The 11965-nt window shown below is 37.1% G+C and overlaps 3 protein-coding genes and 2 non-coding genes across 13 annotated transcripts in view; 2 read left to right on the forward strand and 3 right to left on the reverse strand.

The window, feature by feature from the left end:
• Positions 1–634: 634 nt before the first annotated feature.
• Positions 635–707, reverse strand: Trnaf-gaa (transfer RNA phenylalanine (anticodon GAA)). The gene has a single exon. It is a non-coding gene; the product is annotated as a tRNA-Phe (tRNA).
• A 5-nt stretch (positions 708–712) lies between these two features.
• On the reverse strand, positions 713–786 carry Trnai-aau (transfer RNA isoleucine (anticodon AAU)). Its single transcript has one exon. It is a non-coding gene; the product is annotated as a tRNA-Ile (tRNA).
• Positions 787–1376: 590 nt separating this feature from the next.
• On the forward strand, positions 1377–9819 carry LOC149730588 (sperm-associated antigen 6). The gene is made up of 11 exons (XM_089885636.1): positions 1377–1536; positions 1682–1777; positions 1990–2156; positions 2522–2705; positions 3151–3356; positions 3644–3817; positions 4251–4403; positions 4706–4897; positions 5306–5422; positions 5823–7678; positions 9650–9819. Exons 1-10 carry the CDS (start codon positions 1512–1514, stop codon positions 6033–6035), a joined length of 1527 nt encoding a protein of 508 aa, XP_089741762.1. The 5' UTR covers positions 1377–1511; the 3' UTR covers positions 6036–7678; positions 9650–9819.
• LOC149730589 (uncharacterized) lies at positions 6169–11821 on the reverse strand. Of its 8 annotated transcripts, none has more exons than XM_089885617.1 (11): positions 11397–11821; positions 11037–11108; positions 10780–10854; positions 10524–10597; positions 9660–9790; positions 8354–9513; positions 7957–8110; positions 7748–7834; positions 7329–7621; positions 7072–7263; positions 6169–6780 (listed from the first exon to the last, which is right to left on the reverse strand). In XM_089885617.1, the coding sequence occupies exons 4-11, from the start codon at positions 10583–10585 to the stop codon at positions 6715–6717; spliced, it is 2145 nt and encodes a 714-aa protein (XP_089741743.1). In that variant the 5' UTR covers positions 10586–10597; positions 10780–10854; positions 11037–11108; positions 11397–11821; the 3' UTR covers positions 6169–6714. The 8 variants fall into 8 exon arrangements, with proteins under 8 accessions (XP_089741743.1, XP_089741736.1, XP_089741735.1 ...); XM_089885610.1 differs by having other exon boundaries at positions 7748–7846; positions 10780–10851; positions 11397–11580; XM_089885609.1 differs by having other exon boundaries at positions 7748–7846; positions 11397–11580.
• The window catches only part of LOC149730590 (exocyst complex component 1-like), a 29175-nt gene continuing 24754 nt past the window's right edge, over positions 7545–11965 (forward strand). Inside the window, exon 1 of one of the 2 annotated variants that reach the window (XM_089885600.1) lies at positions 7545–7678. The gene's annotated coding sequence lies outside the window, so the exon portion shown is untranslated. The remainder of the gene's footprint in view (positions 7679–11965) is intronic. The other variant, XM_089885599.1, reaches the window with a different exon arrangement.

Raw genomic sequence — 11965 nt, forward strand, 5'->3', positions numbered from 1 at the left:
ACCACAAAATTACATACGTGGTAAATAAACGGGTATACGAGGTGTATGAAACAGAACACCCGTGCTATAACGACGCTCGTTCTCCTGCCACGCGAGGATAAATAAGTCAAGTTCAAAACAGCCAAATTCACATTTTTTAACCCTACAAGGTTTCGCTGTCAATCTTAAATCGAGTTCCAGAATTTTCGTCATAATACGTTATTGTCCCTTGCATCTTTGTGACGTTATCGATAAGATCTCAAATTGACGTCACAATATCGCAAATTGCTTCATTTGCACGCGAATGCGTGAGAAATTAAATTAGTTAACCAGATGTCTGGTACATAACTTGGGCGAGGCTTAGTATCGTGTTTCTTAAACCTCTGCTTTATATGAGTTAAGTCTCGTAACTCGGTTATGATAAGATCTTAATTTCACCGGCATTCGCCCCCCTATATACTTTACTTTGTGCTTCGTGGTTGCTGGTACAAGTAACGGGTTGAATCAGTCGTCTGCAATAATGTCAACTCCAGTTCGTTATGATGTTTATCAACGTACCCAACACTCCAACCCGTAATTTTGTGGAATTTCGGCGCATGCAAAATGAATATTAGAATATTTAATGAACTCGTTATATATTTACGGCAAAATACATTGCCTCGACCCGGGATTGAACCAGGGACCTTTAGATCTTCAGTCTAACGCTCTCCCAACTGAGCTATCGAGGCAGAAATGGCCAGTACGGGGATCGAACCCGCGACATTCGCGTTATTAGCACGACGCTCTAACCAACTGAGCTAACCGGCCGACGAGGTTCAACGCAGAGAAATGTTACCAGCCGCACAGCCAGAACGTTGGTAAACAGCACGAATAGTCTGCTTTGGACATACCGCATACATCAAAAAAGATTATAAACCACAATTCTACAGTCCGTTTGAAAAACATACACGATGAATGAATGAATGAATGAATGAATGAATGAATGAATGAATGAATGAATGAATGAATGAAACGATATTTTTATTTAGCTCCGCTGCAATTACTGGGCCAGGAACTTGTACCTGTCAAGTGTTGTTTACTATACTATAATAAACATTTTTGTTTACCATAGTTGAATAATAGTTTCGAACAATCAAAGCTGTGTTTTTTTTAATCTACTTTGTTTTAAGTAAATACATAATAAAGACTGCTGGCGACTCACCCAACAATGACGCCAAATATTTTGGCCAGGACCAATTTGTTTAAGCACATTATAGCAACTTGACTAGTAACTTGTTTTTTTTAAAAAAAAATATGTTCTGGTTAAGTTTATAAACCATTAGAGTATCTATGTATAAACAAAAAACAAATTTAAAATATTATTCTGTATATGTTATCTCTATTACCCTTTTAAAACGAAGGTCTCCCTTTAAGCTTGTTGCTAGGTAACCACCTATGTATTTTGAGTCCTGCGAAACGAAATTTCTGAGAACGCTAGAACATTTTGTAAGCCGACAGGCATATTATTTTAAGATTACATTTAAACTGCCAAGATGAGCCAACGGCAAGTTTTACAAGGTAAGTGTTTGTATTTTTTTATGTCAATTTACGAAGCAAATGTTTTGTACAAACTGCAGAAACAATAAAATTTGAAAAAAAAATTAAGACAAAAATAGAAAATTTTATATTTTGTAAAACAATAACATTATCTTAATTTTAACAGTGTTTGAGCAATACCAGAAGTCCAGAACTCAATTCGTTCAAACAATTGCAGAGTTGTCCACCAGACCTCAGAATATTGAAACTTTACAAAATGCAGGTAAATACAACAACCAAAACGACTGAAAAATAAAAACAGTTAATATATTATTTCTACTAAATAATTCTATGGTAAGCCAGATATTTCATACGTGTGAGGTCCCACAGTTCAGGCAATGTCTGAGACCTTGGATGTAGGCCAAAGTTTACATATTACCATATTTTAAGTTAACCAACATACACAGCTTAACAAACCACATTTTATACTTGAAGGTGTTATGTCATTATTGAGACCACTTCTCCTTGATGTGGTACCAACTGTACAACAAACGGCAGCCCTCGCTTTAGGACGACTTGCTAATTATAATGATGACTTGGCAGAAGCTGTAGTCAAAGGAGATATTCTACCGCAATTGGTTTACTCATTGGCCGAACAAAATGTAAGATGTCTCAATTGTTTCTAACATACACCTGCTTGCTAACAGCCTTTTACCACCTACAATTTCTGCATGGCCCAATATCTTTATAGAATTAATGTATATGATTTATCAGAGCCACCCTTTTTCAGATGTTTTACCTATTTTTTTATTTGCAAATGGATTTGTAAAATTGCCTTAAAACAAAAAGTACCTCTCCTATTTTGTCATTTCATGATCAAAACTTTCCATTTTACACGTTATTGCGTTTTTACGTGTTATTGTCCTCAGGTTTAACTAACATTGCATAATTTTTAATATTTTTTTTAAATGACAACTTATTACTCTTAACTTTAAATTGTCTCATTAAAATGTACTTTTCTCCACAGAGATTCTACAAGAAAGCTGCCGCGTTTGTTCTTCGAGCTGTAGCCAAACACTCCCCACAACTTGCACAATCAGTGGTTGATTGTGGAGCCCTGGATGCCTTGGTTATCTGTCTTGAAGAGTTTGATCCCGGTGTAAAGGAATCAGCAGCATGGGCACTTGGTTATATTGCGCGTCATAATGCAGGTTGTTACATCATTAAGGATCTTTATTTCTTGTGACTAAACAAGTTTGGATCTTTATTGTTATTGCCCACATGCTAGGTCGCTAGGAAGTCCGGCTTAAGTTTATGCCTCGTAACAAGAAAGATATAGGCCTGTAGAATTACCAGTTATAGAGATGACATTATCTTGGCTAAAAGATTGTGTATTTAAGTATCACAAGCTTCCCTATGTTTACGAAAGTTTGACAACTATGTCCGTGCACAACTTTTTTGTTAAGCTTGCATTTATCACAACTGTTATACCACTGATTCTGGCAACAAAGTCATTCCCACAATCAGTGGCGTCGATTTTATAAAAATGTAGGGGTTGCGACATAAAACGTATTAGCTAGAAGTCGGTTTGAAAAACACGCAAAATGCGTTGTAGTAAAGGTGGTCCACAATACAGAATACTTTATTTGTTTCCAGAATTATCACAAGCTGTTGTGGACGCCGGGGCCGTCCCTTTGCTTGTGCTTTGTATTCAAGAACCGGAGTTATCTTTAAAAAGAATCTCAGCGTCAGCCCTTAGTGACGTGTGCAAACATAGTCCGGAGCTTGCACAAACTGTTGTGGATGCGGGAGCCATCGCACATCTTGCTCAGATGATTCTTAACCCTGATGCTAAACTTAAGGTATTAAGAACATAGCTGTAATAAATGAGCACATAAGATTAGTGAATGACATAGTTCATGTTCCAAGCCGATGGTTTTAAATCCTAAACTCTAACAACCTATTGCTAAACTTTAAGTAATAAAAGTGTCACAGATAATAGGTCAACTCGGATTTAAATCCGTAGAAAAAATTGTGTTTGGTTCTGGCCTGTTAATCTTTTTTTGAATTTTCTCTTTTTATAACATTAACTTGTTCTTTGCAACTTTAATGGGAGATATCATCATTAAAACCTAACTTTCCCGACCAGCGTCAAGTGTTCTCAGCATTGAGCCAAATCTCGAAGCATTCAGTGGATCTGTCAGAGATGGTGGTTGAAGCCGAGATCTTCCCAGCCGTCCTTACTTGTCTCAGGGATCCAGATGAATATGTGAGGAAGAATGTCGCCACTTTGATCAGGGAGATCGCTAAACATACACCAGAGGTGAGGAGCCTATAATGTTTTACCTCTGAATGAATGAATGTAACTTACTTTATCCTCGCATGGCCGGAAAACAACAATCGTTAAATGAGTGTTCTGTTTCATACACCTCATGCCAGCTTACGAGTTTCCAATATAAAATTATAGAGAACTGTGACACAATATATAGGTAACTGTAGCTGTTAATTCTAGTGCACTGTAGCATAGTGGTTCGTGCCTCTGCCCTTAGCCAAGAGGTTACATATTCAAGGCTTAACGCTGCAACCATTGTGAGTGTGTTTGCCCTTAACAATAATTGCTCCAACCCACAACAAAATGCTGTCTCCTCGTTAAAGATAGCTTAGTTAATTTACTACCAATCTTTTGCTTTTGATTGCCATAATTTATATTTTAAACCACTTACAGTTAAGTCATGACACATCTTGTTGTTCCACAGCTTGCACAGCTCATAGTAAACGCTGGTGGAGTGGCAGCCATTGTAGATTACGTTGGTGAATCGAAGGGTAATGTTCGTCTACCTGGTGTCATGACACTTGGTTACATTGCTGCTCACTCAGATAACTTGGCTATGGCTGTTATTGTTTCAAAGGTAAGTCTTGTAGTTAATGTGATAAACTCTGTGAAACTGACCCTGATCTAGTAGGGTAACAGAATAACAGGATATTTTATTGAAAATCATGCACCATGGCCATGTACATCCAATAAAATCTTGCCACAATCCTATTTAGAGCAATGTTTTGACATTGTCAACTTTATCATGGAGACATCAAAATGTTTTTACTAAACAAGTTGCTGCAACAGCTTTTTAGAAGTCAATACAACATGCTATGCCCATCTCTTGGCAAAAAAAGTTTTATTTTATTTGCTTATAAAGTAAACTTATAACTTCAGGGAGTAAATCAACTTGCTATAACTCTTGCTGAAGAGAGCGAGGATCACATTAAGGCCGCTGTTGGTTGGTCCTTGGGACAAATAGGTCGTCATACCCCTGAGCATGCAAAGGCAGTTGCTGTGGCTAATGTTTTGCCTAGACTTCTACAACTTTACTTGGCTGCAAGTAGCTCCGAAGATCTCCAAATTAAGGTAATAGTTACAACTAAGCTGTACAGTTAATTAGGGGGAAACCAAGGACATTATTATACTAGTAATTGTAACTAAGCTTTACATTGAATTAAGCGTACACTAAATCAAGTAAAGTAAAGCTGTACACTAAACGCTAAATGTAAACTAAATTAAAGCTTATATAATACAGACATGGCAAACTCTTGTCTGCAATTTTTTTTATTTTTCTCTAAGTCCTAAACTTCAGGACCTAAACTGACATACACTAGGGACCTGGGATCAGGTTCAGTTGGCTCATTATCCTCAATCCGTTCATAATACAGTAGTATAGATTTACTTTGTTTTTTATTCGTATCCAACATTCTAAATATAATTTTCCCTTGCTTGTAAAAAGTCACTTTACCTCAGTAACAATTATGCTTGTTTTAGTCCAAGAAAGCCTTGAAGAACATCCTTCAAAAATGCGTTCATCTTCAAGCACTTGAGCCACTATTACACGATGCTCCTGCTAATGTATTGAAACATGTTGTTGGGCAATACAGCAAGGTGAGGGTTGTTATAATTATCCACAGGTGCAAGTCTGGTAACTCGTAAGTGGGCATGAAACACAACACCCATGGACCATGGTATAACTACTAGCGTTGCCCAGCCAGGCGAGGATAAATAAGTTACATAAGTGGTAACTTCTAAGCGGGCACAAGGTGTATGAAACAAAACACTTGTGTTATAAAGACTGTTGTTGCTCAGTCACCCGAGGAGAAATAATATATGCACATAATAAGTCTTAAGCGAGCTAGAGATAGATTTTCAACTAAAATTACAATCTGTAACAGAGGTCAGATCTTGTGTTGTAATATAAAACAAGATTTCGCAAACTCCGATTCTTGTTTTGCAAAAAAAAATGACTTCATCTTTAGCGTTGTACCATTTCTTGTTCCTATGTTAGGTACTTCCCCATGACAGCAAGGCTCGGCGTATCTTCGTTACAAGCGGTGGTCTCAAGAAGGTCCAAGAAATCAAATGTGACCCTGGCTCTGCACTTCATGAATATATCAGCTCTATTAACAACTGCTTCCCTGAGGAAATTGTTCGTTACTACAGTCCTGGTTACTCGGAAGCACTGCTAGAGAGAGTTGAACAGTTCATACCAACCTCATAAGCTGGTGGGGTGGTAAACAGTGTTGCCCATATTTTTAAGTATTTTTTATAAAGTTTGTAAATTTGGTGGCAACACCAAAAATTCATGATTCTTTAGAAACTTGTAGTGTTGTATATAAGACAGATTATTACAGTTGTTTTATATTGTGTCTTTGTATTTTACCAGGTACAATCTGAATAAACTCGCGTGTTAAATATGATTACAACAGAATAGGCAAAACTGCGTTGGTGGTTTGGTTTAGTACAGTGGTTACAGTGCTGACCTATTAACCAAAGGGTATGAGATTCAAGCCTCGGTGCTACCACTACGATCAACGTATGTTCTTTGGGGACGAGTTTAAGACAACAAAACAGTGGTAACGAATGGCTTGTCCAAATTGTTAATCATTCAGAAAATGCAAATCAGGTATATACGTGGTGACTTATAAGTGGGCGTATATGAAACAGAACACACGTGCTCTAACAACCGTTGTTGCCCCGCAGCGCGAGGATAAATAAGTTACATTCATTCAACACGTCATACAAACTGTGTGTTCATACATACTATTTGTTCGCTTAATCCAAATGCATATAGGTAATCGCAAGGTAATATTTAGACACGTTCAAGTGTTAACAAAAGGTAAGTCTTCGTAACATTACATTAAAAGCAGTGATTGCAATATCTTCTAATAGGCTGTGACTTAGGTAGACGTCGATGTATTTTGCTTCTGTAAGATCCTGTCTCGTGAAGTGTAGATTTTTAAGTTCTGTAAATTAGAAAACGTTTATAACTAATAGCGGTAATAGTTGTTAAAGTATCAGTAAGTTCAAATCATCATTGTAAATATGCGGCGACGTGACGTATAGTGATGATGACGTATGCGACCTATATGACCAAGTCAGTTTCCACGTTCCATCTAAACATTAAACTATTCAGAGAAGCATTTACGGGAAAGCAGCAAACTTGCTTATATTTGTTTAATTTAACGATCTAAACTTACGTAAAGAGATTTGTTTAATTATGGACATTTTAAATTCACAACACACATAAAACCTACCGTATTCGGAATGGCATCCAGAGCGTCCTGCACCCGACTTATATCGTCACCATACAAATCTGCAGGTTCTTGGTCATCGTCAATAAACGCTTCCCACATTTTAAAGTATTTTGTAATTTTTGGTAGAATTCCACAAATTGCATCGACAGCATTGAAAGCTAACGTGTTGCTGATTAAAATCAAAGTCTCGATCTATAATTATATTCAAACACGTATTAAAAAGGTCCTTGACATTCCTAAGCTTTGTATGTACTTACAGATCCAGGCATAGCTTTAATTCCATCAGCAATATGGCGAAATTGGTCTGACGTCAAGTAACATGTATGTAGCTCAAGGCGTGTTATAGTTTTTCTGACTTTTTTCATAACGTACCCCAACGCAAATGCTTCGCTAGTTGTGAATCGAATCCCTGTGAAAATAAGGTGGGCGGGAAATTCGCGAACCGCCTGCTCTGTGACGTTATCATTGTTGCATTCCCGAACGTCGCCCAATTGTGATTTGAAAAGAGTGAATCGTTCTCGAACATTGTGATTAACAATTTGATAATGACCTGGAATAAAGAAACGTTACTGCTGCGTTAGAAGTGCTGGCTATGTGCAAGTTAAAGGTAAGATTAGATATGACCAGAGTCCTCTAACTCTAGATATAACTATAGGACTGTTTATTTATATGAAACCTGGATTTTGCAAGTCGTCTGTGTTCATTGTTGTTTGGGGTATAAGCTTCTCCAATAATACCTGGCGTTTTCGTGCAATATCTGCAACTGACAAACCGCCTGTAAAGTTTAACTGTTATTGAGTTTGAGGTAAAGACCGTGTTTTTATAGTTTATACATATATATTGCTATATCATTACTTATCATATAGTATGTAAAAGTTAGTGTACCTGTCCTATGAGTTGTTGTTTGATCGTCAACCAACAACCCACAGAGGAATCTGCGAACAGTTGACCAGTGTCCAGTAAATAGTTTGTTTTGACAGAATTCAGAAAACTCTTCAACTCCCATGTGATATTTAATGTACCACGCTGTCAAATACTCCTATATATCGGAATAGCTTGTTAAAACCAGTAATTCATAACTTTTTATTCTGCTGCTCATGCTACCAGGCGTAATATAATATATAAATTAATGTTTTTATTTACCAGTGGGCGAAATTATATAGGCATTATAGTTTTCTGTTTAAATAACCATGTTTTATTGACAGTATAGTGAAGTAAGTAAAGACAGGCATAGACATTAAAAAAAAGTTAGTTTTAAATAAGGTAGCCAAAGTTTATGAACCTGTGTGCACTGATGCGTGAAGTAAACCTTTAACTCGCCTTCGAATATTCTGCTTCCAATGCCTTTGTATCCAGGTGTGACAATCACTAAATCTTGAACCTTTTTGATATCCAGATCTTGTGTTAAGAGATCTTCATGACTTATTACAACCTTCTTTTCACTTGTTGCTTTGTAAGCGATAACAGACAGCTGGTCCCTTATTTCATAGATATTGTTGTCTGCCTTTGAGTATTCAGAATGTGCAAGGTTTTCTAGTACAGTGGAAAATACTCTTGTAATAGTGATGATGTCTCCCACATGCCTGGAGGGGTTTAAACAAGCCATGATTGTGTATTGCAACATGAGTGGGTTGTGGCATATTCCAATTAATTGTGGGGCAGATGATTCAAGCGTGTTCCAAATATCTTCAGCACGGTGTCCAGCGAAAGCACGGAACAACCTTTTCATGTCATCATATGAAAACTCCCACAAATGCACAGTTAAATCAGGCCATACACTTTTGTGAAGAGATACCAAGCTGTGGGGCCGGGAAGTGAATATCACCATTGAATGCTGAAGGAAACGTTTCTGAAACAAATTCCCAACAATAACAGAAACTTCAAGCTTATCTGTAATGCGACATTTAGGCGGTGCATTTGTAATTGACCATCTTACTTGATCATAACCATCAAATATGAAGACACATTGCTCCTGGTTGTCTAATATCCACCTAAATGCGAGGTCACATACCTCACGAGTTAACTCAGGGTGTTGGTTGTCTATCAGCAGTTGTTGTAGAGTCAATTTCTCAGTGTAGTTCATATCCATGAACTTTAAATGGAAGCAATAAAGTGAACCATTCTCAGCAAGTCTACGAGAACAGGTTGTTTTGCCAGAGCCAGGGTAACCAATAATGGCCATTCTTTTAAACTCATGCCTCTGTTCAAGCAGCTGATCAAAACGAATATTTGCTTGCACATATCGATTGAATGTAGATGGATTATATTCCTCATCAGCCAATGCAGCTTCACCACCAAAGAACCAAGTATTTTCTATCAAAGGGTGAACTACTGGTATTTGGCTTAGATCAACATTGTGCTTGTCAATCACATCTAATGCCCCTTCAATATGATTTCTATTGTTTTCCATTACCCTTCTTATTGCTTCTTCTGGTGTCATAACTGGGTAAAACAAATTAATAATGTTGATGTGACGTAATTTCTATTTTTGAATTCCTCTATTCTTAAGAGATTAATATTCCTATCTTCAAACACCTTCACCTTTTAGGTTTCGGTAGTCAAATTTATTTGTTTTTAGGAATAACTACCTGGAGATGGTGGTATAACTGGTACAGCATTGGATCGTTGGTAATTATGAATATGAACATCTTGCGCTGTAATTCTGGAAACGGTTTCTCCAGTTTGAACATCCATTTCAATTCCTGATTGTGTTTCATTTCTGTGAAATAAAAGGTTTGAAGTGGCAAATCGCTAGGTTTTTTTACAGGCGCCGATATCGGTCAAAAAGTGCATACGATTGTGGGGGTATTCCATTACAGTGTTTACGTTTCAGATATACTGTAGCATATAAGCTTTATTTTCGCATTGCGTAAAAGGCTCTACAGGAACGCGATATATATTTTATTAGTTGGTTAAATCTGTTCGTGTACGCCAAAGACGATTGCATCCATGTAGAATAGTTGAAGATGAGACATCTTTTTATTCTATTTTCGCGTCCCATTTGTTAGTAAACAAAGAACATTTAAAGTATCGTAAAACCGTATCTTCACGACTCCCATAGACCGTAATGTTAATGTACAGTAAGGTGGGGAAAGATGGGACACCTTTTAACTGTATATTCTCGTCCCATTTATCAGTAAACAAAGAACATTCAAATATTTATAAAACTATATCCCCACGACTCCCATAGACCATTGTTAATTGTTTAAAACACTATCAGGATACTTGGAAATTATTTGCTAAAGGTGTCCCATCTTCCCCCACCCCACTATATATTAAACAAGATCTTGATATTTAGGTGTCCCGTCTCCCCCACCCTACTATATATAAAACAACGAAGGTACTGGAAATATAAATGGGGTACATTTGCAACGTTATGGCTAACTATATACTCAATTGGTCGTGGCGACGTATTATAATTAAAGTATAACCTAGTTAACTTGTAAGCCAACCTGCGGTTAGTATTATCTCGGGCCGACGTTGAAGGTTGTGTGTTTTGTGATGCTTCCGTCATTATAAGAGGAATCTGTACATTTATAACGGGATCGTTAAAACTGAAACGATAGAGCTATAGTGGACGTTTGAATTGGCGAATTAGATATAGTAAGATTGGGAAGTTAGGACACATTTTCATTCTATTTTCTCGTTCTATTTGTTATTAAACCAAGAACATTCAAAGAAATACAAAACCCAATCATAACGACTTACGTTGTTAATTGTTTAAAACACGGTCAGGATATGTGGATATTATTTGCTGATGGTGTCCCGTCTTTCCCAACCCTGCTATATAATATGCTTGTTAGACATTTTAACTACAGTAGACTGAATGTTGTAAACTATCAGCAAATAAGCGGGCACGAGGTGTATGAATCAAGACACCCGTGTCATGAATAGCGTGGGTTTGCCTTTTCCCGAGTATATTAACAAACGATCTCCGCAATACTAACTCATGCTCATATACATACACCGCGCCAAAACGTGAAGAATCAATGTTCTATAATAGGACCGGGCGCCCACTGTGTTGGTTCCCTTTCTGTCTGCGATAGAATAAACGTATGTATTATGTAACCCTGCTAAAAGGGAATTATAAGAAATCATACACAATTGACAACGTATTTAATGTTCATTGTTTTGGTTATTTGTACGCAGCATGTCGACTTGACAATTAAAGGCCCGTGATTGATAGGCCACAAGTTAAATTAAAAACTTGCCAGCATTCACACAAATACATTTGCCACAAACAAAAACATATATCGTAGTAGTATACTGTGAAAGTTCTTAATACATTGCATTCACGTTAAAGCCTACTAACATATAATACTTACACTTGTTTTCTGCAATACAAATACTCTAACTATTCGTTTTCTTTTCTATATGCGAGACATACATCTACCTTAACCTGAATCTGTAAACAGGAACACGACACTGTCGTTATCCCACCCACCCACAATAACGTTCTAGTCCAGTGGCGTTCTTTTCTAAAGGTTTTTATGTTTCCCTTTTTCACTCTAGTCGAGTAGTCGGCATATGTCACGTTCGAGTGAACTGAAATGTGGTGCAATATACGGCAATACCTCCCGCGTTGGTCCTCATTGTAACTCCTAAACTAAATCCACATAGGGTTTTGGATTTTTCTTTGTATAGAATAGAATTCCCCGTCAACTTAAAAGACACTCTAATTACGTACCATGGTCGAAGGGTTTTGCTTTGTAAACCCACTTTATTTTAGCATGTTATATAGATTCCTACGTTTAAAGGATTTAAAACTGTAAGCAATTTCTAACAGTTTATAGTACACCATACATCTACGAGACGAAACTAAACTAATCTTAACTTTGCGGCACCAGGTTATAGGTGTTTTGTATAATTAAAGCCCACCCTTATAGTTCAAAGA

The sequence above is a fragment of the Ciona robusta genome, chromosome 9 (assembly GCF_009617815.1).
Source record: "Ciona robusta chromosome 9, ASM961781v2".
Lineage (NCBI taxonomy): Eukaryota > Metazoa > Chordata > Ascidiacea > Phlebobranchia > Cionidae > Ciona > Ciona robusta.